General features: G+C 39.3%; 1 protein-coding gene across 1 annotated transcript in view; it reads left to right on the forward strand.

Annotated features, from left to right (window-relative positions):
* The first annotated feature begins 863 nt into the window (after positions 1-863).
* LOC131979736 (netrin-G1-like) overlaps positions 864-26,012 on the forward strand; it is a 74,300-nt gene continuing 49,151 nt past the window's right edge. The window contains exons 1-2 of the mRNA XM_059343731.1: positions 864-1,444; positions 6,194-6,841. Coding sequence (XP_059199714.1) covers positions 6,596-6,841 — 246 coding nt within the window. The 5' untranslated portion in view covers positions 864-1,444; positions 6,194-6,595. The remainder of the gene's footprint in view (positions 1,445-6,193; positions 6,842-26,012) is intronic.

Here is a 26,012-nt window from a genome sequence, read left to right on the forward strand (position 1 = left end):
CCACACATTCTTAGATGGAAGGTAAGATCTTTTTTAGTTTTCCGAAAGCATCGAGTCCTGAAGCGGTGTTGTTCTTATAATAATGTGTGTCTATGACCTCCGGGTGGTTCAGACAAACAACTGAATTATATTGTTTTTTCCGATAGAGTTGTTTTTTATTTCCTCGGCGATCCGATTCTTGCAACTTAGGCTGCATTCTCATTGTGATGTGGGCTACTTATAATTTCTGCCCCGAGGACTTGCCTCTGTTAAGTTTTGCTGGATTTACTCTCAACGTGCATCCCCTGTCATGTTAGTGGCTCCTGAAATGTGGAATAAAACCTCGATAAGTTTACTAATAGGTCTGATTTGCACGATATGCCTTATCACAGGTGAATATTTTTACTCTTAGCCTACTGGATGCATTCTGCTGTTTTTCAAATGACATCAGTGCGTTTAAGCTTGCAGCTGTTTGGGGTTGAGAGAGTTGGACGCTGCTGTAGAAAGCAAGCAGCCCATGGCTGAGTAATTATCAACTTTAAATAGAAGACTCCACTTTAGTGCCACTGCAGATGTGTCTCCGTTTCAGAATCGATTCGTATCATGATGATTTCCTTCGTGTGAATAAAGGGGAGAAAAATCAATACAGAGATAAAGTCGCTGGCTTTGTTTAATAATAGTTGCAATTTAGACACAATTTCAGCTCCGGTGGTAATAAAAATCAAATAAGATCCAGAGTCTGAATCGCCTGTTAGAATAAAAGACTCTGGGGAAGGATGGGTATTTTTGCGCATTTGCTGGAATTTAACAAGCGCGTAAAAACACCGGTTGAAGTTGAGATTTACAAGCGTGTCAGTGTTATCTTTAGGACCCGGCGGAGCGCTCGTATGTAACTGGACATAGTGGCTCCATTTGAGAAAGATCGTTTATCTCTCTCCTCCTTCTCCCGTCCACAACTCTGCTGGGCTGGGAAATCTATCCAAGCGTCTCCAAGAGTTGCTCTCCACCGGGATGTTTTTTTAAGTACGCGTCGATGGGACTTTAATGAATTTGTGTGAATCCCCTGAACGGCTACTTGAAGTATTTTCTCGTGCGCCATTCCGATGAATGCTGCGCCAAGAGCAGCTCTGCGTAAAGCCAAAACAGCTTGTGTGGAGACCAGTCGATACTCGACGGCGGTTTGTGAGCGCGAAAGAAAAACTCTAAACGTGAGCGAGTCCCGGAGCGTTATTTGGACAGAAAAGCTGCTTTTGTGCGACGCAAAAGTTTTAAAGAAAAGTTGAGAAAACGTTGTGCTCTCCACGTGAATGCGCGCTTTCTGCGCATACATCGCTTTTTATTGATCCATCTGGTAAAATTAGAATTAATTAGAAAGAGAAGAATCAGTCAAAGGCGGATGAAATTCTTTCTGCAACTACTAAATAACTTGTTGAATGAGCAGCTCGTCCCAGGAGCGCATTTAAATGTGAGTATTATTGTGTTTTCAGCATTCAGATGGTTCATTTTCCCTTTTTGCATCCCGTCACTTGTATGATGATGACAATCGTGACTAAATGGGCAATTATAGGGTAATTACAGTGGGCTGTTTCATGGGCGGAACGTTATCTGTAATCAGGTTTGAAGTCGGTTAAATGGATAAGGAATGAGCGGCGGACAAAAACATTCCACAGCGTTTCACCATTTTCCTCTTTAATAAGTTTTACTGTATACAGAAGGGTTGCTTTATTTTGCAAGATACAAGAGCTTATAAATGTAGCTATGCACTTCATCTGCAGCTGTCGTTATTCAAAATGCACTCCAATTATCCTCAGTGGTTCAATAAATGAAATAATTGACTTTAACCTGTTGCGCAGCAGGTCAGTTAAGTCAAATCTAGGTGTGCCTCGCCTCTGCGCAAAATCCAACCCAGAACATAGTGAGCCATGCTTCTGATTAATGTCTTGGCTGTGATAAATGGTTGCTTTCTTTGCATCTTAATTTATGATAAGACCTGACAAAATATAACATTATTGGAGTTTTGCCCTCTGCCGTGTGTTTCTCATTGCATGAATGTTACATGTCCTGGATTTGCAACATGTTCTGCGTTTTTGCATGTTATAGAAGAACTTTGAATAATGTATGGCATCAGATTTCATGTGTGGCAGTGGTGCAGGCAGGCTGGCTCTGGCTGGGCTCCACACTGAGGGACCCCTCACACTGTCTCCACATCAACCACATCCTCTCAGGGAAAAAAGCTCTTTGCAGGAAAGCACAGCCCAGTCCTTGTTGTAAATAAAAAGTGACTCCAATTGCAAGGGCTAAAGGTGCAGCCCTTGGAAATTGATTGTAATGCTTTATGTGCTTACGGATCTAGTGGAGCTCGAAGGCTGTTGAGACACAAGGAAATGGAGATGGTTTGAAGAGAGGGCTGAGAGACTGAATGAGAGACCAGGGAGGGAAGGAAGGAGTGAAAGACAATAAGAAGACAAACGCGTGCCAGTACAGACATGCTTCTGCTTGCCAGTTGATCCCACTGTGACTCATATGGAAGGGTTGGTTCTTGGCTCGGAAAACGTTGGAAGCATTAACCCGTTTATTGTTGCACTCATCAGCCAGCCACAAAGCATCAGTCTGCTCAAACTGGCTATGGATCAGAAGTTATTGGTTGGAAGTCAGCGAAATCAATAAACACAACGAGGCTGTATTGTATGTGTGCACATCCAAAATCCGGACCAGGTGTTCCATACAGAAAGGCAAGACGACAAAATAGCAATTGTTGCAGGATAAACCACAGAAGGAGCATCAGTTTAGACTGTCAGAGGCTTTTTTGTTTTTATTCTAAAATCAATAAAGGTGTCATCTTGAAATCACTGATGTCAGTATTTAAGGCACTGGCTGTCCAGCGTGGAGCAGATTTGTTGTCTTGTATTTCAGCACCATGGACAGCTCCCCTCCACTTTGCCCTGTAAGGGAGCCAAGAGGCAATCAGAAAGCCACACTCTGAGACAGAGAGCAAAGCCACACTTTAGTGGGATTACTATAAAATGAATGGAATACATCCGCCATGGTTTATAAGAGTCTGGCTGGGAGTTTGTAACCAATATAAGCCACGGGGCACGGCTGCCTGCTGACTTTTAAAACACTCTGCCATGCTTGAGCTGCCCAGGGGATGGAATGCAAGCGGACACAAGGGGGTGTTTCAGAGGCTTCAAAAACAAGTGAAGGAAGAGAGACAGAGAGAGAGAGAGAGAGAGAGAGAGTGAGGGGAGGGGAGGGGAGGGGGGTGAGGTGGTCACCCTAGCTCTAAGCTCTCTCTCTCCTTCTCCCTGCATACGGAGAGCTGCTCAAATATTGATGACTTTTAATATAGAATCTGACCTCATATTTTTTCTCGGTGAAATTATGACATTCCTGAGCTGCTTCTTTGCATTTTGAGTGCCACTGGGTGTGAGGTATACATGCTAAGAGGGTGGGCGATGTCTTCAGAAGTAATCGTGAAACATCATGATTGATAATGATATTGTTGTTTGGGTTGGGGGGCGTTGTCTTTCGGGCAACGACTATAGAATTTTAACAGATCAAAGTGTGAGGCTGTGTCCATAATTCAAAATTGATATTTTTTGGGGTGATAATGGAGGATTCTGATAATGTAAAAGTTAAAATGAGTTAAAACGAATCCTTTTTTACTTTGGATTTGTCCAAATTAGATTTTTTTAGGGGGAAAAGACAGCAGTTTCTCTTTTTCACTTACAAAATCTATCTGAATTGTGACTTTTTAAGGATGCAATAAATGCGACTGCCACCAGCTAAATTCATGCCCTGGTGTTGGTCTGAAGAGTAAGGGGGTGTTTTAAATTACAATGTTTGGCTCAGTGGTCAATGACTGTTAGCTATCGCTGATGCACGAAACAACCATAAGAGATGCAGGGGTGTTGGAAAAAGACTTTAGTGTTGCTGTATATTTCATTTGTAGTTTTTCTGTGTAATTTTAGCTAAAAATGTTATGTAGTTTGACCTCTCCAGTCTCTATAGGATATGAGCTATCTTTCTAAAAAGGTGTCAGAACACTTAATGTATGCAGAATTCAGCATAATACCGATTTGAAACTAGGAAATGTGATTTTTCCTGTCACCTCAGCAGTGTTCTGATGTTGAATGGTATCCGTCCACAGATGGTCACTGAGCACCCTGACACCTTCCTTTCATCTGTATACATTTCATTACTCTAAGTGCCTCTGAATTAAATCCAATATTCGCGTTGTTAGCTCAATTTGCTGTCGCTTATTAGCTTTGAATGCTCCCTATTAAGTAAAAATAAGATAAGCGACCTCCACGACACTGCAGCTGGTACCTCATTTAACTGCCTTTATAATGAAAGTCGACCCCGCTATTATGAGAGTAGGTATATCTAGATGTGCGTGGGTTCATGTGTGTGAGCTGAGAGTGGTCCATCAAGAGACGCATGTCTGATCACGGACTGACATTTGTATTTATGAATTTCGATACACGCATTCTCATGAAATGAATGACTTATTCATCACTCACAGCTCCAGCGGTGTTATCAAATTTGTAATTGGCCTCTTCTTCGGTGTCTTGTTGATTGACATTAGCACATTTAAAAAGCCAAAATTCTGTTCACATGTGATTTTTTTTGCACCAGTTTCTTCCCCTCTCCCACCAGAGGTCTGTCAGACTGAGCCTGCCATCCATACCTCCTGACACGGCTCACTTTGAAGGCTCTGCCGAGTCTGAATGGCAGTGCAGATAATTTTTCGAGGCTCAGATGAACATCTGTCATTCCAGTTGGAATGTATTCAAGCCTGTAGTCATTTTGTAAAAAGGGGCATTAGGTTGGAAGAAGGAAAGCAGTAATTGCCTTAGATGTGGTCAAAACCAATTGAAATTGGCACAGTTTTCAGCCCAAGACAAGATGGCCAAGTTAAAATACTGAATTCTAATGCCTCCATATGTCAGCAGGGAGCATAGAAACCAGACTGCATGTGTGAGCTCATTAAGATGAGTTGCTGTTGCCCAAATCTGATCTGAATCTTTCTCCTTTCACACGATAAACCTTTTTATTAAAATCCCACTGATAATTAATTTGATTTGACACAATAATCTCATGATAAAAACGGCCATCTCGTGACACAAATTCAAAAGTAGCTCTTGCCTCTGAACATAAAAGACTCTCCACATGCTTCAAACCACATTTTTACCTGAAACGTTTTATTTCAGCAGTGGCTGTCAGTCACAGGGCGGCGGCTGTAGCCTGAAGGGGTTGAGAGGGAAAGCTGCTGACCGGAAACTTACTGGTTCAAACGTATGTACCAGCTGGCTGTGCCAGGCAATTTTCAAGTCTGGATCTGCGTTAGAATAAATGTGATGTGACACTTCGTACTTGTAGAGGGGCTTTTAAAGAATATAACCGCACATGCTTGTTGAAGTTGTGCCCGAAGTAGGCAAAGGTTCGATTGAAATGTAAGAACATTTTTCTGAACAGCCACTCGCAGGAGCGTACTGTAGACTTCTTTTCACTTTGGCAAAACCTCAGGCCATCTGAGCACATTGACAGTCAACAGTAACTTAACTCCTATTTACAGTGCCATTACTCTGTTGCAGGCAGCTGTATATAGCTGCTCAATTTTATTTTCCCCACTATTGCACAACCGTTGTACCTGAGACATTGAGATCGTGCAGGTCTCCACTGACTGCTGCCAGGCTACATTACCTGATGAGTTAGGCCATCTGACTGATGGCTTGTGATAGCTCCGAGAAAAGTACAATCCCTCAAATAGACCATTTCTGTCTCCCAATTTTACTTTAATATTTCCCAAATGCCTCTGAAGGCATCGGGACGAACGTATCCCCACATTCGGCTATAAAGCAGCAAGAGAGTCGGAAAAAGCAATAACTTAAATGCAGTGACTTGACACATGGAAATAGGCCTTTTTATATGAAAATCAAATGGAGATTAGGCTTTGCAGAACAAGCTCCATTTGAACTGTATACAGTGATTTTGCAAGGTTATTACTGAGGGATACAGAGTAACCCTGCATTGTGTTTTTGTATACATTATGTATGTGTGTGTGTGAGTGGTAGTGAGACGTACTACTTATCCACCTCCGTGCCCTTAAACCATGAAGAACCTCTGATAATATAACAGCAACATAAGGAGTGTTTCAGATGTTTTATATGGTCTGTTTAATTCACTTCAATTTTTTTCTTTTCTTTTTTAGGATGCTGTCTGCTGCAAAAACCACAACTGACAGGAGATCAAGCTAAGACATCTGACAGCCACTGACTTATGAGGAGTGTCACTCCTCTCTGCACATCACATCTGACCGTTACTTGACCCTTTCATCAACGCCCAACACTTGTGAAGAAGCTCCCTTGTTGACACACCTCATCAGCCAGGCAGAGGTGGCAGCGATCGAAGATAAAATAACTGAATGGGGGCTAATTGATGCCTGAAGCTGCCCACTCAAAAGTAGCAACATGATCCCAAATGCACCATTGCAACGTTCAAAGCTGCAGCTGATTTAGAAAATTTCCCTGACGAATTGTCGTTTCTGTGAGGAAGCGGTAGCTATAAAAGCAAAAAAAAATTCCATAGAAAAATTCGCAAAAAAAGATCAGCTATGCTTTGGCCTGCATTGTTCACTCTGCAAGCTGTTTGCACCAGCGTGGCACATGCCATGCAACATTACCCGGCAGCCTGGGGGCACTATGACGTGTGCAAGTCCCAGATCTATACAGAGGAGGGCCTGGCGTGGGACTACATGGCCTGTCAGCCAGAAGCCACCGACATGACAAAGTACCTGCGAGTGGCCCTCGACCCCCCAAATATCACGTGTGGAGATCCGCCAGAAACGTACTGCGCTTTGGTGAGTCGTAACCTCGCCTGTCTCGTGATGGAGACGGATGAGGCTGTAGGCAGGATCACACAGCATACTGGGTCAGGGATAGAGAGCAGTGCATACAAGGCAACGTGCTGCCGCTGCAGCAGAGATTAATGTGCACACGGACCCGGTGTGCACATTAGGATACAAGTGCTAACAGGCAGCAAAACAATCACAAGGTACACATAGGCAGACACACATCAGTATATGCAGAAATGTAAAGATACAAAAGATCAGCACACAAAAAAATGCACTGCACCTACATCTATGGACTAACACATGCACACACACAGCTAATCATATGCAAAACTACACAGTCACTGACATGCACTACAGTATGTATACATTATAAAACATTTCTGAGCTTGTCTGCTTGGTCTAGCTCAGTCAAATGAAAAGTATAATTTTCCCCACAGTGCTGAGGTTTATCTTTGTCACAAATGCCTTGTGTGTATATAATATCTTGCAAATTCTACAGAGCCACAGAAGGGACAATTTTCTAGACAGGAGAAAAAAACATCTTTTGCAATTTCTTTGCATTCCCTTGATAGATAGTACGCTCTCTCGCATGCAATTGCAGAATTGTGTTGTTATTTCTCCTCCTCCTCAAATAATTCTGTCAATATACAGCATACATACATATGTATGAAGAAATTTGGTCAAAAATGTTGTGATGCTGGAGTAAACCAACAAGCACTACATTCATTAGCACACAGGTGACACACACTTGTACACAGCACTACATAGTCACAGCGTACTGCACGCACCAACACACACAAAGGGAGAATCAGCATTAACAGTGACAGACTAATTGTACCGGCGCAGTTATTATGCACTGCATGCTCACATCGCTGTTCAGCGTTGTGTTTCGTTGGCCCTTATCAACCATTATCAACAGTTCAACCCCAGGTTGCATTTGTTTAGAATCACACTCAAAGTAAGCAGCAACAGCCCATAGGCTTTAAAGTGCTTCATTAGAAGTCGTGTGTGTGCCCGCCGAGAGCTCCTGCAAGTAAATATTTACCAATTAAAAATGGGCATCTTTAAAAAGCAGAGATTTTATTCGTGCAGCTCCAGATGGCATTGAGACATTTAATGCCACTGTAGGATGAAAAAGGAGCCGGTCGTCAGTCGTGTGTGACGTTCTGTGAAACTTTATATCAAAACGAAGAGCGAAACCTTTATCGGCCCGGTAGATTATCCTCAATGCGAAACATTAACATAGCACAGGGAGAATAAAGAGCAAAACAGAGACAGAGAGAGTCAAACTGGTGAGACTGATACTTCATTTCATTACAGTAACTGCTGCCAGTTAAAGGAGAACTTTGCTATTTTTCAACTTGGACCCAGTTTTCCCATTTATTTGTGTCTAAATTACTAATGGGGACAACATTTTTTTTTTAAATTGCTCCAGTATTGAGCGTGAGTGCTGTAACCAGCAGATGCTAAATTAACTGCAAGGACAAGGACATGATCTCCACTAAAAGTGCTCACTTCCGCCTGCCCAGGTTTTTAAATATAAGTGTTTTCTCTGCACCTTTCACTTGATCTGTTAAGTTTGTAATTAAGACCAGTCACACTCAAGGATACGTTTCTTTCTGAAACCTGAATACTGGGCAGCAACAGGTCCCACACTCTACAACACAGGCATTGTTCCTGCGTGGATGTAGTCTCACAGCACCCACAGGAACACCACCACCCTCTGAGCTTTGTGGCCTTGCAGCAGTCTCTCTCTCTCTCTGTCTCTCTGTGTGTCTCTCTCTCTCTCTCTCTCTCTCTCTCTCTCTCCTCGCCTGCTCTTCAATTATGAGTTCTTTATACTCTGGCTCAAATAAATACAGACAGCTATTGAACTCAAAGACCTCATTTACATTGTAAAAATAGTCTAAATATCCAGACATGGCATTGAAAATCTTTTAGATGACAGCCATGCTTTCTGTACGCCAGCGCAAAACAAACTTCCCGTCTGTTTCTCTCTTCATCTCTTTCACTCAAGTTTCTACTTTCTCCCGGCACAGGTCACCTCTCTTATTGCTGGATTGCTATGAAATTTTGGACGTTCATGTGTCCCTTAAGATAAATTATAGTCACTTTGGTCTTCCCCTGAATTCACCAGCTGCATTAACTTCAGTGTCCAATACCTGTTCCAGTGCTGGTTTAGGACCAAACGCCTGCCAAACTATTGACATTCCCAACAGCCTCAGCTGTACTTTATCTTTATTGTGAATTAGCTAGCATGCTAATGAGTAGGGGTGTAACAATTTTTCAAATGCAAAGTTCACCTCGATTTTTCAGCCAAGGTTCTGTTCATATCCCTTTCTTTTGGCGGGTTAATAAGAGAAAAAGTGGGGAAAATATCTGGGTGTATATTAAATCAACAACAAGAACACTAAAGAATACACAATAAAGAGGACCAGTCTACACATTTCTGACACTGACATTGTCCAACTCTAAACTTAGAAGTTAAACACAAATGGTCCTCGAAGTTAAAGACAAATTAAACATTTATTTATATTTATATAATGTGTCACAATCTCCCTAACCAAGGCCATACTTGCATGTTCTTTCCTCTCTGTAGGACACACAGAAATATAGACATTATCAATCTCAGTACAAATTTCACTTTGTGGCATTAAGTTTGTAGTGTAGAGATGACGCAACAGCTGATGGTGGGATGTAAACAATAAAAATGATGGAGTGTGTAAACTATCAGCAGAGAATATGAATGACTCGTGGCTAACAGTTGGATATGCTATCAGTAAAATATTAGCATTGCAATTGTCAGCATGCTACGAAACTAACATTAGTATTTAGCTCATAGCAACACTGTTCCTTGATTTGGCTTGACTTGATTCTTAGTCTTGTTACATTATTTTCAGTGAATGGTTCTTTATTTTTCAGTAGGTTGGAAAGAATTCTCTCACCTCCTGGACTCACTTAACCTTGTAGGAAAAAAAAATTAAATGTGATTTTATAAATCCAAAAAACTGAAATAATCTTATCTTGCTCCCTGAAAAGTTAAAATTTTGTAGATACATTTTTAACCCAATGGCAAATAAATACAATTAGTCATGACTGTAAAAATGTAAAAACTTCACTGATGCATCAATTTAAGGCAAATTTCAATTATAAGTAGAAGCTGTTTAATCACCATGTTAAATAAATGCACCATTTGTGTTTTTTGGCATTGATATAATTACTGCAGGGCAAGGAAAACAAAGATTATCGACCTGCAATAATAAGGCATCAGTGCTCCTGTCCGCCTCATGGATAGAATATAGCACACCTGCCAACGTGTACATTCAAGCTGAGCCTCGACTTGACTAAATGCTGTTGTTATGTGACTGTTGAAACGTCCCTACATCTGACTGTCAGGATGCCAGCATCACCTCTGACACGAATTTGAGGTCATCATTGTCCAGATGATCAAGAACACAGGCTCCTCCTGCACCCGCTTAAACGGCTGTTGTGCGTTTGATCTGTTTACATTCTCGGCTGGCACACAGGCAGACTGACACCGGTGACCTTATCCACCGGTGCTTCCTGAGAGTTTGTCGGAGATGAGAGCGGCATGCAAATGAGCTCTTTTAGCCAATCACCAAGTTGCCTGCAGTGAGACTCGTCTAATCACTTTGCCCAGGAGTTGGTTTCCCTCATAGCGGATGGTCAAAGAATCCCGGATAGCTTGCCCCCCCCCCCCCCTTCCTTTCCCTCCGTCTTGTGCTTATGATTCCCATCTCCCGTCGCTCAAGGATGTTTTTTTGTCCAAACTAAGCCCTGCTGAATATAGTTCTGACAGTCTTTACTCATGAAAAGGGCATTAATCATTCAAGAGCTGCTCTTTTATAAGTTAAGGTTTGAGGTTGTTTACTTTTATGAAAATGGTAAAGATACCCTTTTGGTTTTTTGCTTCCAACACCTGCCCTGCTTTTTCTTGAATGTTTGGGACAAGTAATAAAAGAGAGTCCGGGATAAACAGTGTCGAGGACAGGTGTTCTGCATCAGGGAGTTAGCCCTGTTTTTATTTTTAGCTGCAGACCTTCAGGGGTTCTTCAAAAAGTGTTGGTATTAAGGCTGTTCTCCCGTGGTGCACTGTGGCACTGTCACTCACCATCATTCAACACAGATTTAAGGTCTTTTTCAACTAAGAAGCAGTGTGCGAGCTCAAACACTGAAGTACATATGGTGTAATTTAAAAGGAAAGCTGGATTAATTGCCATTACTGCTTTCTTAGTCATAAATTCTGTTGTAACTAATAGGGAAAAAATACATTTCTGATATAAATCGTTTTCACAGATTAATACAAATTATCCAATTAGGTTCGTTAGAATGGTCATAGGCGCGACAATTATTTCACTACTGGGTCCTAATGAACAATAGCTGTTAGTATAGGAGAATGCTTGCTGAACGCCATCTGCATCTTAAACCTCTCATAATCAGTTTTGATATGGTTAACAGACATGAGAGTGTTTTTAATTACAGCACTTTTCTCCCTCTCTTAAGTCAAATCAGGTTGGCTTTGGTGGATTTAATGGCAATTTGCAAAAGTGGCAGTTCATTACATTAACTTCATTGAGAGAGGAGGTTTAATTTTCATGCAATTCAGAGTTAAACCAAACCATTTGTAGTTGCCAAGTAATGGGCATGGACGTGTTTATTCCACAAAACATAAATAAGCGTTTGGCAGATGGCTGCCACAGCGTCTTAAAATTTTCACAATCTGAATCTGCTGGGTAAATACATTTTGTTTTGTTAAACAGACCACCCTGTCAAGCATTTCTAACTGAGACAGCCCCGGTGGAGCAGTGTTTGGATTAGTACCCTGCTGATTAGAGAACTTTTCACCCAGTGGTTTGGTGTTTTGAAAAGAGCCGTTGAAAAATGTTTGAGGAAGAAGTTGAGAGACTCTCTGTTCTCCCACAACATCTACAGTGATCTGGCAGTGGATCTGAATGAATGAATGTGAGCTTTGAGTTAGGTGTCATCGGCCCACATGCTCCACAGTATCTGCAGCCGTGCTGATTCACCCACGTCACGTTGGCAATTGTATAAACATTTGTGAGACTGATTCGGTAATGCTGCTTATTCTAGCTACTCCGAGACTAACTGGGTAGATTCTTGTAATTCTTCTGAACTTTATTCAGTTCTCTCAGAATGGATGAAAGGCGTTGCAGCTGCCAGTTCACCACACGGCCCCCTCGGAGGCTTAGGAAGGAAAGACGAGAAGAGAGCTCCCACTAAGCTGCTCGGAGACTGCCACGATATTGACAGTCAATGCAGCAGACTTATCTTTCCTGGCAAAGACGGGAGTCATTGTGAACTTTCAATCTGTGTCTTACATGCCCATAAGAATTGACGTAATAGACTTGGGAAATAAATCGATTATAGACAAGAGAAAGTCAAGTAACGGTTGCTACACAGGCTGTGAGGTCATTGACAGAAATAGTGATTATACTGAATGGCTCGTCAAATCTATCTCCTACAAAACATGTTTATATACTAATAACTCTGCTTTACAAGTTATATTTCAGGGGAAACATAATTACTGCCTGGATAAAGTTCTACAACCTCACTGACAGAATTCCATTTTTTCAGTTGTCTTAATGTAACCAGAGAAAAAATGCTACATTTCTAAAAACTACATTGAACTTCACTAAAAATGAGAGTAAAGTTTACAAATGATGTCCAAAATAAATACTTGCTATGTTAGTTGTACCAGAGGCAATGTGACACAGAAGCTTATAGGTGTTTACTTTATATTTCACATTGGAATAAATCAATTCCATGAATCCATGTTCCTTTAATTAAAATGATCCAGTTCATTATTTCAGTATCAGTTATCAATCAGTACTGAACGTGCAACCACATGCAACAGCGAGAGTCTGTGTAGCAGGTAAATAACACCACTCTGCACACAATAAGTGAGGCATCGCGGCTGTCCATGTATTTTGGCTGTAAACAAAACACTCTTAATCTTTTTAAGCTAAAAGTCGACAGTGATCAGTTGAAATGTGTTCAATATAAAAATGCCTCCTGGGTGACATCAAGTTGCTTACCAAATGTTTTTTGTATTGCAAACCAGTTATACTATAGAGTAATTCTTAATTATCTCTTTATTCAACGAACCCACTCTGCTTTTTTGATCCAAAAAATCATTCCCTTGTTCACTTATTCAATACAGTGAAGATGCAAAATGATGATAATCCTGACACGTATAATGTTACACAACCTGTGTAATATTACATGTGTGTGAGCTGTAAGATGAGATAAGATATTCCTCTATTAGTCCCACAACAGGGAAGTGTCCAGTGTTACAGCAGCAAAAAGTGTACAGCAAATATAAAAAGAAGCATCTAAAAATAACAGTAAATAGAAACAAGTAATATTAAGAGGAAATATAACACTTCAAACATTAATAAATATAAAAGTAGGAACAATACAGGTTCATCTCAATAAATTAGAATATCATGGAGAAGTCCTTTTCCAGTAGTTCAAGTCAAACAGCCCCAACTAAGTATTGAGTCATATAGATGGACATACTTTTCAGAGGCCAACATTTCCATACTAAACATACTTTTTAAAATGTGTCTTGTGTAATATTAAAAAAAGCCATAATCATTATAATTAGAATAAATTAAATAAATTAAGACATGAAATGTTTCATTCTGTGTGTAATGAATCTATATAATGTGTTATTTCCACTTTTTGAATTTAATTACTGAGATGCACCTGTATATATATATATATGTAAAATATAGACAGACTCACCAGTCGAAAATTGCATTATTACACAGAAGTAAGATATTTATATTGCACAGTGTATCTGATATACATGGATGAAATTGCCATATTGTTCATGGCATAGACATTAATTTTCCCTGTTCTATTGCAGAGTTTAAAAAAAAACGATGATACATATTACACACATATTTTGAAACTCAAATAAAATACTAGACGGTACTTATATATCGGGAAAAAGTCAATAGGAAGTGATTTACGGTCATCTCTGAAGCCAACCAGTTCGAGCATCTCTAGTTCCTTGAAAGACCAAATAGTTCAGAGGTCAAACCAGAAGAAACTGCCTCTTTGATACCTGTACCCTTCCTTTTTGTGGTGGTGGTGGTGGGGGGGATTCATTCATCCATATATTTGTTTGGGGACAGGAAACAGTTGGAGCGTTTAGCTTCACGTCAACCCTGTGCCCTTGACTCTGTTCTGAACTGGCCCTGCCCAGCACATCATCACCGCACCACTGCGTACCAAGACACCGAGATGACATGCAACATGTCCCCTGACTCGAGAGAGGGGGGAGTCATCATTTATTCTTTCACTCGCCTGCCACCTCTTTTGTCTCCTGGCTTTTTAATTTCCCTGTCCCTTGTTTTCTGTCAGCTGATGATGCATAATATCCATGCCTTGTTTGAACATGTGGGGGCTGGGCGCTTCATACGAGGTGAGCACTTGACAGATAGAGATATGTCGGCATTATTCCCTGGGATATGTGACAGGTTAATTCTTGGAGGGTTGTAAATACAAACACGGATGAATTATGCATGGAGATATAAAAGAAAGTGATGGTCTTTGTGGTTCGACTAGACAGAGTCTTTCTGAACAGCTTAACATTTGAATGCATGTTTGCTGTCTGAAATGGTGCACCTAAGACCACATGAATTCATGCTTTAAGAAAAAAAAAATTCAAAGCAAATATTCTTGAGAACCAAGGTTGGAATATTTTTTCACAGGTGTATGCAGGACTATTGCTTTGTCAGCACAAATGGTATAATAGCAGGTTTCCTTTTGATGCTCTAAACTGAATTTACAAAAACATCTTTAATATAAACATTCCCAGATATCCATATACATTATTTGACTTATTGAAGTTCTCTAATATCCATATTGGAAAAAAGTATGTTTTAAAAATGGTCATCATTTTGTGAAATAAAGTGTACATTACCCATTTTCCTCTATTTTACACTCTCCTTTCACTGACGTATGATGAAACCAAGCTGTGTAGCACGGCAGACCATCAAACCTTTATCAACTTTATGTCATGTTTTCCAGTTATGTTTGATGTGATGTAGTGAAAGTGTAACATGTGATTCCTGTTAACACAGTCGGGGTTGAGGCACATTTAATTTGAGCAATGCATGAACTATAAGACATGAGACACATTTATCATTATGACATGGTAAAACCAAGAAAATCATTCTAAAGCTTAAAAGGGATAGTTTGGCATTTTGTCAGTGGGATTGTATGAGGTCGGCATGCATCTATTTTGGAAAAGCTAAGCCATGTATTGCTATGGAAAAGGGGCAGCTGCAAAAAAAATTAAGCCACCAAAAAAGATCAATATCAGTTAAACTCTATACTATACATAGAATATTTTCACAGCTTTACGTTGCTGTTAATGGGGAAATTAAGCGGTTATGCTTTCATCAAAGCCACCAGACTCCTTTGACAAAAACAGTCATTTCATCCTTCAGTACACAGGCGTTGCTGGTCAACTGCTGCCTCTATAGGCCGGTTTGTGTGCAACTTTGGTATTTTAAAAGGTTGGTTTGAGTTTGTTAAAGTCAGACAATAACAAACCAACAAATAAACAAACCAATCGAAGCAGCAGTAGTCCAGCAACTCCTGTTAAACAAGGTAAAATTACTGTTTTTTTCAATGAAGTCTGGTGGCTTTAAAGAGAGTGCAGGTAACAGCTTCAGTTCCCCCCATTTATGATTAACTGATTTTTTTAGGTGGGTATTTTTACATGTCTCAAACATCTTTTACTGCTGCTCCCGTCCACATCATCACATTGCTTAACTCCTGCTTGCTTCTTCGAACTGGGGGCGTGCCAGCTGCCATCTACTGTAGGTCATACACTGAATATGGATAAGTACCTTATACAACCCCACTTCAGAAAATCTAAACAATCCTTTAAAGGATAACCAGCTGTATCACTGCTTCACAAAGCATAGGTCTCATATTTAGATTTACATATGAGTGGGATTATTGTTATAACCACCAAGAAACAACTTTTTTAACTAAACTGATAATGAGACAATAGTATACCTGTCTGACTCAACTTAGCAGGTGATTGATTGATCGATGACATCGTAGGTATTTCGCTGAAGTTAATTAGAGCAGCATGTTGTAGTGGGAAAAAAGAGTTTCTACAAGTTGGGAAAAAATAGAGACAAAAAGCCCAATCAGTCACAATTAGGTGATGATGTGTAGGAGGAAAAATCCCTGCTGCACTGCAGGCTGAAGTGTGTTTAATAATCAGCTGTGGGACACATGTTTTACCCAGAGCATGGAGCTCAATGCAGCTATTGACCAGCTGGAATTGAATAATCAATGGGTGCAATCAGACTGGTACTTCCATTAGATGTGAGGGTGGAGCTGAGGAAAAAAACATCTTGTGAATATTGTTTATTGAACGGAATATTTTGGAGTTCAGATTTGCAGATAGCAGCTTCATATGCCATGAAATATGAAGCACTGATAACATTTTTTGTCAGTTTACCAAACCAAATAGTCTGATTGCTTAAAGTGAGGTCACATATTTTTAATTTTGTGACAAGCTTCGTCTTTAGAGCACTCGCTATTTAGGCATTGGTTGGTATTTGAGGAATTTTAATTTTTCACTTCGCTCTGGGAGAAAAAAAAACTTATTACACTTGGCACAACATAATGACTCCCAATTAACATATAGATTAAAACCTTTAATATAAAAACTTGTGATATTCTTCGTGTGATTTGGGCAGTTGTTTTCTGACACACAAAGTTTGCCAAATGTAGTTAAGTGCCAACTGAAAATGAACAGACTGCACCCCTACTTCTCATCTCCTTTCAAACTCAAGATCAACAAACTTTACATAAGATATTAAATCTTTTTTGTTCCCTTTAGGTTTGAATTTTAAAACAGGATGACAAAGACGAATTAGCATTTACTCCTTGGGGACCCAAATTGCAGGAGATAAGATGGTATTTTGGAATGACTCAAAGGAAATCCTCTTACCTCACGATATGACTCAGCTTCCTTTCTTCCAGTCGTTCAGCCACATTTAACTAATTGGCTGTACACTCTCATGCCAACGCATTTCTGCAGCTTGCCTGGCAAAGGCTCACTGTAATACAAACACGAATGTCTCATCTGTGAATCATCGTGTTTGTCTTTCACCCCAATTCATTGTTATTTTATCGTGAGTGGTGCCTGTCAATACCAAGAGATGGTAGTTCATGCAGAGCGACTGTAGCTTGAGCTTTAAGTAAAGTGCGTTTCTACTGATGACGTTGTTGTGGTGACCTGCTGCTAGTTTAAGATAGACCGCCCAACCCCTCACGAAACAGTGAGAAAGCTTCCTGTCTCTAGCATTTTTCCCATGCCCATCTCAGCTCTGCTACCTTTTTCCATAAAGAAATAACAGGGTAACAACACTGTCTACACTGTAATTTTAAAAATAAAAAGGAATCCCTTCACCACCGAGCTGAAATCTTTGCGCGCTCTCAGCCTTCAGTGCTTGTACACCCATTCAGCATCCTTTTATGTCTGACAAGCTGAATGGGATTCTTGTAAAAGATACAGTAATTGAATTACTCCAAAGCTATTTGGCAGGCTGGCTCTCTGTTGCTGCCCAAAAAAACTCAACTTGGCTCATGCATCTGCCAAAGGTTTTTTTTTTTCCTTTCTTAGCAGGAAAGTGCATGTGAATGTGAAGGACTTCCCCTCCCTCAAGACACTGTCTATAATTTTGCCCAGACTGAGGAGTGTCAAGCTCTCTCATGGGAGAGGAACACTTTCAACCACAAAAGTCTGTGTTGGTGGGAATACAGCTGTGTTACTCCAAGTGCCTTTTTAAAAAGGAACAGAATATAACTTCTTTTAGATGTAATACAGTAGCTAGGATATGATATTAATGAGGATATTGTAGGGTAACACAAATCTGTAGTGGCTTTTGCAGTTTAGTGTTGTGTAGTGAAATCTCAGGTTCTGAGAACAGGGAGAAATTAAATACAGTGTTTAACAAATTTATTAGACCACCTGTCATAAAAACAAGGACAACATTTTTTGAGATGACAGTGTTTTTTGAAAACAAAATTGTTATTATTATTAATTTGGCAAATAACAAACTGAGTTTGCCTTTGTATATTCAGATTTGAACCGGCTCACTGGGCTGCTCTGAGAAGTAAAAAATTAATCAAGCATAACATTCAACTGCTAAAACTCATTTTTCTGTTCAGGTATGCAAGTAAATACTATAACTATAATTTGACTCTGAATCAAGAAATAATAATGTGCTTTACTATTTTTACATTTTTTTTCTAAAACAGTAAATTTGAAAATTCATGGATAACAATAATAATAGTTATATTTTAGCATTGGAAATAGAATTTGTGTTAAAGAGCTTCTACATACTGCTGTATTAACCATTACAGAAACATAAAAAAATGATTTTGTTAATTAATAATGCTGTTAAGTTAGGACAGCTGTGGCACAAACATGTGGTCTAATACATTTGTTAAGCACTTTATGTAGATTTGTAAATATTTTTGTTCAGGTAAGAAACCTTTTTTCATGAAATGACACAAAATCACTAAGTTTGACATTACTTTTTCTTATATTCAAAGGAAACGTTCGCCAGTTTGGGTTATTCCCTTTCTTTGCAAGAGCTGGAGCCAAGACATGTTTAGCTTAGTTTTTCGATGGAGCACAGCAGCAGTGTGGAAATATTGTGCACCTTGTTTATTTCACCTGAATATGACTAGAAATGTAAAATTGACAATTAGGGATTTTAGGGGAGTTACGTGTTGCAGCCATCTCCCTTCGCTCGGTGCTTCTGTGCAGCGCCTCCAGCTATAGACAACCACAGTGAAAGTGGAAGTTCAAGAAATAACAAAATCGTATTCAAAATCACATCCACTTTTTTAATAATGCAAATGACTAGAAATCCAGCCTTGGAATATTATTTTATTCAATAGCATGTTCTGTGGTTCACTTTATAAGTCAAGGCAAGGATGCTTTTTGTTGTTTATTTCATGTTTTTTGTTTTACCAGGTTCAATGTCACAACACAATATGAGATTTTTCAGCCAATTCTAATATGTAATAATTACTTGGTTGATGCTAGCCTGGCATCGCAAGACTAATTCACTAATGCATATTTGTCTGGAATCTATCAGTTCATTTTTGATGTCCAAAAAAATGTACTACAGTAAAAAATCAAATAAAAATCTTGAAATCACAAAGATTTCATTTTCAGATATCAAGTGCTGGATTAATGTTTTGTACAGAACTAATCTTTTTCTCACCGTTTCCATTCTTTATGCTAACCTAGGCTAAAGAAAGCCCAGCTGCAGCTCTGTACTCGACACACAGACATGAAATTCATATCAATCTTCTCCTCTTTGAAAGAAAAAAATAAGCATATAATATAGCATATTTCATGAAAACTATGCCTTAAAAGGTATTAATGTGTACAGCACATCAACTCGTCATTGGGTGCGTCTAAAATCCAAACACAATTGATGTTTGGGTAACACTTTACAATAACCAACTAAGTAATGTTTATAGATGGTTCATAAACCAATTATTAACCATTTACAAAGTGCTATACATATTTAATCTTTAAATGTTTTCAACCAATTTCTTAAAGGTATATGAATCATTTCAAAATCATTAACATACTTAATATGGTGTTAAAATGAGTGCAACTAAAACTATTGATAAACTATTAATTATAATGTATTGGTTTCTTAATGGTAAAGTAACTATAAACTTACATTAATATACCATCTATTTGTCATTCATGAATGGAGTTAGTTAGACATTAAGAAATTATGTATTTACCATTCTAAATGGTCTATATACAGTTTATAAATGCTGATTAAACATTAATAAACTATCTGTTTACCATTTATAAATGATGGTTATTGTAAAGTGTTACCGATGTTTGTTATTTTTGAAGAGGTCAAATATTACTGGGTAGATTTTTATGTTTGTGTATAGGTTTTGTTTTTTTTTTATTTTGAGAAATCATGAACTGAGTCAAAGGGGCAAGACTTGAAAGAGAGAAATAATGGCAAGATGACAGGCAACTGTTGCGACCCACCTCCCCTTAGGAAACCCAGCCATCATGTTGTCAGGCCATATCGATCTCTGAGAGAGAGTGAAAGAGACTGTGATGTGGAGAGGAGGAGGGATGAAAGTGCAGAAGGGAAGAATGTCCATTTCCAAAGTGGCTGGTGTGATTTTATCATGCTCAGTGAAAGGGTGACATTTCAGTAATGCTTTATTCCTCACTTTGGCATTTCAAATTAATAAAAGCCTCTAATAACTATGCAGATTGAAAAGATAGAGGACGAGTTGACACACTATGAGCTAACACACTGCTGAACAATGCAGCAATTTCACTCTCGCTGTCTCTCGTTCTTTCTTTCGCTCCCTCAATTTCATCCCAGTTTCTATCAATTTCTCTGCGATGACCCCTGAATCTCATTGTAAAAGGCTGAGAACGGAGTCTGTGTCCTCTGATTTTCTTCTCAATGAGAGAACACTTAAAAATCCCTCAGAGGCCGATTGATGTGTTTTAAAACTGCTTATATGAAACAAGCGAGTCAAAATCAATAATTTAAAGATTTTAGAAAAGTTTATCAGTATATTGTTAGGGAGGAGGTATTCTGAAGTTACAGATGGATTACACTTTCATTTTGTTTTGTTTTATTATTGTTTCAAACTTTAACTTCTGTTTATTTGACCCACTCATTCACACAGACCTCCTCCCTACACTATAAAAAATGTTTGTTAAAATTACAGTAACATACTGTCAAATTGCGAACAGAAATAGACCATCAAATCTAAGTAAAACTTTGTGTTTTCTACATTTTATGACAGTAAAAATTAATGTTTTACCGTTTTAAAAAAACAGCATTTTGGTAAAATTAATGGAGAAATACCACAAGCACTGGATTATTCTGTCTACATTTCATTTTACAGTAAAAAAAACCTTTTATTGTACAGCAAAAGCGTACTGTGATGTCTCATATATTCTCACTGTATTTTTCACGGTAATGTTCTGGCAACCACAGCTATTTTACTGTAAATTACAAGGATTTTTTTCCCTGCTCTTTATGCATGTCTATTGCTGCCACAGATGGAATTACATAGAAGTGAGTTGAAAGGCCGGTGGATATCATATACTCCTTTTCGACCAAGGCAGTTCGAGGGCCAGTTCGGAGCTGGTGCCTAATCTCAAACCAGTTCCTTGCATTTTAACACCAAAGAAACATCTCAGCCTGGAAAATGGTTACAGAGCGGCACCAACTCTAACTTCTTATGTCAGGGATTATTGCGACCAACAAGACCAACAAAAATGTTGTGATCACCATTTTTAAAAACAGAGCTTCACTATGGACGTGAAATGCTATATTAAATTAATTATAATGTTTTATATGCTTTTATGCTTGAAGTAGGTGTTAGCGTGTCCGGAAAAGCTGGGACGTATACAGATGTATACAGGGACGTAATGACATAAAAAAAAAGGGGTAACATTGACTAGAGCCGGACAAATATGTGATTTGATGCAGATGCAGATACTGAAATTGGAAGGGGATAATTCATCAATAATCTATATGTCGGCCGATTTTTTTTAGCTGGAATGAAACCTTCTTTATGTGGATTGTGCACTGATTTTTCACCACTCTGCAAATGTACCCAGAAAGCTACTATCTCAAACTTGTATTAAATTGTATCTAACATTGTTATACAATATACAAACAATGTATTACATTGTCAGCCAATTCTATTAATGATAACTGAGAAAATAAAGAATAAATAGACATAAAATTAAAAGCTCATTTAACATCATTACTGTTAAGTTTCAGTCAGTTGCTGAAAAAATAATAAAAATGCATAGCTAACACCATTTAAAAATCACAACAAGCTACATTTTATGCATTGCATGTTGTGCAAAAAAATGTTTTAGTAATGGCAATATATACACAGATTCCAATAAGTCTTTAATAAGCCAATATTGGCCGGCTTTAATATAGAAGCTAAATGCCTTGTGTGATAGTATTTTAGGACCTCTAAATAAGACTGGTGTGGTCTACCAGTAGCTCTAAATGGTCATTAATTAACATGTTATACCGCATTTGTTTAATCCATGCACAAACAATAATGTAAACAGGTTCTAGGGGACGTTAAGCTGTTAGACAAAATACTCACAGCTGTATGATCATATCAAAAACCCCACATGAATCTTGTCAAAAGGTTTTTATCCAAAGATAAAGATGTATATTTTTAGCACAGCTAAAGCCAATGAGACACAAACCTACAAACCTGGCGTTGTTAGTGTCATGCCCTATATCTACAATTTCAAAAGTGATGCTTGTAAAATCTGATGTGTTTATTTTACACACAAATATCTGCCCGTGTTAAGTATTCTCTCTAAAGTATCTTGACAAGAGAGATATCAATTTTTACCACACGAGCAGACATCGTTTCATCCAGAGGCTGCTTTGGAATACAGAGCACCGCAACGAGAGGGAGAGATCTAGCAAAGAGAATTAAACATCCTCTCATTATAGCAATGTTAAAGCTTTTTATTGAATCCTGACATCAGAGGGAATCTAATCCCACACACAACCAAGCTCACACACACAGTAACGTGCAGCCACACACACACACACACAGGGAAATATGCAGGTATGAATGAAATGCAGATAAACACACACGCATAATAACAAAAGCACATTTAGAAATGACTTTGATTCACTTCACCATATGTAAACACAACAGATTTTGACAGAAGCAAGCAAATGCACACACACAGAGAAGCGCACCATGATCGCCCATGGTAATAAGGCGGTGTTAAATTTACCCCAGTGGGACTCTGCCGCATGGGACAGATAATGAGGCCAGGTGTTAATTAATGTGGAGTGCGTTTCCCCTCGTCTACCGACGCCCCGTGAATCCCAATCAAGGCTGAATTGTGGCTCGGCTGATTTGCCAAGCAATGTACTTCAAAAGCCCAGACTGGCTGTACTGCAGTCCTCAAAGGGACTGCTTTGGCGAGGGCTACGTTCCAAAGGGCGGAGTGCTTGGCATGTGGCAAATCGAAACACGAGCGCCGGGAGAAGTTTGTGTTTTTGTTTTGATCAGACGTCGGCACAGATTGCAAGTTACAGCCATCACCTCTGCACCCTCTGATGTGCTGTTTGCTCAACCACCTGATGCATATGTTTTCATTTTGTTTGCTGTGTGCAGCCGCAGACATCACTTAGAGGAACATCCTGATGCGTCTTTGCAAGTTATACCTATAGATTGTATAGACTCCCTCCCACTGTGTGAAATTAAAGCCAAAATATTATGGATAGAGGTGCTGCTATCTTGCAATGATTATGTAATTTGGGGCCAGAGTCATTAAGCTGCGATATCGAGGTCCCGCCCAAACACCCACCCAACCCAATCAGGAGTCATGATGTCACATCTGCTTTTTATGGCATGCAATAACACTTTAAACAGAACATATCAGAAAAATGAACACTTGGACATAAGCCAGCATGATAAGAATCACCCAGAATAATAACAAAATGTACGTGCGCCTTTAATGTTCTAATACACTGGACATATGCTAACATGAAGGGGCAGGATTTAAGGCCAATACTACAACCAGCCACCAGAGGGCGATGAAGGTGTTTAAGCTTTACTTTTGAGTAACTGTCATTTGGGCTACCTATATAATATAATATTTTTCTATGGATTAATCTTTTGGCTATTTTATCAATTAGTTAATTTAAAAAAAAAAAAAAAAAAAGGGTGTTGTGGTGAAATGCTGGCGTGTTGTGTGAATTGCTGGCGTGTTGTGTGAATTGCTGGTGTGTTTTGCACTTCAGGGCCACCGTATCAAGGTGCTCTTTGGCAAACTTCAGGCATGCAGTGATGTTTCTTTGGAAAGCAGCGGCCTTCTCCGTGGTGTTCCACGACTTCTTCTGGTGTTCCAATGACTCCTTCAAGTCTTGACTTGTTACTCTGGAGTTCTTTTTTACCTCACTGAGCTTTCTGCGTTGGGCCTTTGGAGGCACCCACTTCTAGGGAGAGTAGCCACAGCACTAAATCATCTCCATTAGTGGACCATTTGTCTAACTGTGGACTGGTGAATACCTAAAGTCTTTGAGGTTACTTTGTAACCCCTTCCAGTCTGATGCAAATCAACAATTCTTGATCGTAGGTCTCTTTTTTTGCGAGGCATGGTTCACATGAGCAGATGCTTCTTGTGAATAGCAAACTCAAAAAGTTTGAGTATTTTTTACAGGTCAAAGCATCTCTACACCTCACTCAAATCTCATTTCATTGTTAGGACTCCAAGTTTGCTCATTTCTGACTCCAATTAGCTCTTAATGGAGTCATTAGCCAAAGGGTTCACTTACTTTTTCCACCATCACTTTGAATGTTTAATGGATGTGTTCAATAAAGACATGAAATATTATAATTGTTTGTGTGGTATTAGGTTAAGCACGTTGTGTTTGTCTATACTTGAGACTTAGATGCAAATAGGATCACGTTTTATGACAAATTAATGCAGAAAACTAGGTAATTTAAAAGGGTTCACATACTTTTTCTTGCCACTGAAATTGCTTTTTTATCCTATACAGAAATTAAAGTAAACCAGTAATTGTGTGGAATGGTAGAAAAACGTAGATAATAGTGCTTTTGTGCTGTGCAGGCTTTATATGAATAACACCAAATTGCCATTATCGGCCTTCAGGTCTTAGACGTTCATAACCCTCAAACCTCTGATGTGATATGATGGTGCACTCACAGGTCAGATGAGCAATCCTCCTGTCCTTCATTCATCTGAAGGTCAGAAGAATGAAAAGCCTGGCTCTGTTGTGAGCCACTGCTGGCCCTGACTGCAGGTCATTAAAGCTCTATTGAGTTTCTGCCAAAGCTCTGACTCTCCCAATATCTCACCATGGCTCATCTCAGCTGTCTCTTCCGTCAGGGCTTATACCAAGCCCTGAAAGGATCAACACCCAGTCCCTGTGTTCGCTGTACACTCGAGCATCCCCCTCTTCTAAAAAAGCCGACCAAGATCTCCCTTGATATCATCCCTTTTGGTTCGGCTTCTGTGTGTCACCACAAACATATCATCCTCAGTTATAGAAGTGCCATGTGAGTGCAGGGCATAGAGCACATGCTTTTTTTGCAATGATTGAAAGTTTAGATGTTATTGCTGTCTTAAAATGGGAATCTTGTGATTTTTTCGAGTGGTGCTTCAGCAAAAAAAAAAATCCCACTTTTTTTGTCCTGGATCAAGTCCCTGAACACTGAATCACAGACGACTGATATCACCAAGCTGTCATTTGTCAAACTCTCCTCCTCTGGTGCGCCCCATGAATGAGGATGGGCATCCGGAGGTATAATAGAGGGGGTTTGGGCCAGCGACAGGTCTGCAGGTGTTATGCGGCAGGTTAGGAGGTGTAAGGCCGAGCAGGATGATGGGCTGATTAATCCAGCAACACCTCAGGTCCACTGGGAAAGACTTTTCTCACAGCTACAAAGGCTCTGTATGGCGAGGAAGTTACACAGCACAAACAACTAAAGTACACACAGGTCACAGACTCATCAATGTTTTACTGCTTAATGTTCAGCCTCACGTCCAATTGTATATAAAGGAAGGTGAAGCCTCAAGTTTTTAAGGGAAATTCGGGTTAATTAAATGTTTTGTCTTTTTTTTTTCAGAGTAGCTTCAGCCATCATGGCTGCTGGTAACACTGCACCAAATTAACTGCTGAGAGTGAGGAATGCAGTGACAATTCAACAATAGGATCAAACCTGATATTGGATACTGGGAAGATAGTGGCTTTAATAGATGATTGGGTATCATAACACCATGACAATGGTGCTGATCTATTCAGTTCAATTCTTTGCTTATATACAAATACATTTTTAATTTCTGTTTAAGTTTTGATCAACAAGATTTTTTCTTCAAGTGTTTTTTTTTTTGCATTTGCTAAATTTGCTATTTATCTGTGTTTTATTTCAATTTTTTACACAAATAGCTGTGGTTTGTGTATTGTAATGCCTGCTGTTTACACAGCTTACTGGTTTTATAAAAACATGTAGCTGCTCCTGCTGCATGCAGCACATACACTTAACTTGACAC

This window comes from Centropristis striata, chromosome 11, assembly GCF_030273125.1.
Source record: "Centropristis striata isolate RG_2023a ecotype Rhode Island chromosome 11, C.striata_1.0, whole genome shotgun sequence".
NCBI classification, from domain to species: Eukaryota; Metazoa; Chordata; class Actinopteri; order Perciformes; family Serranidae; genus Centropristis; species Centropristis striata.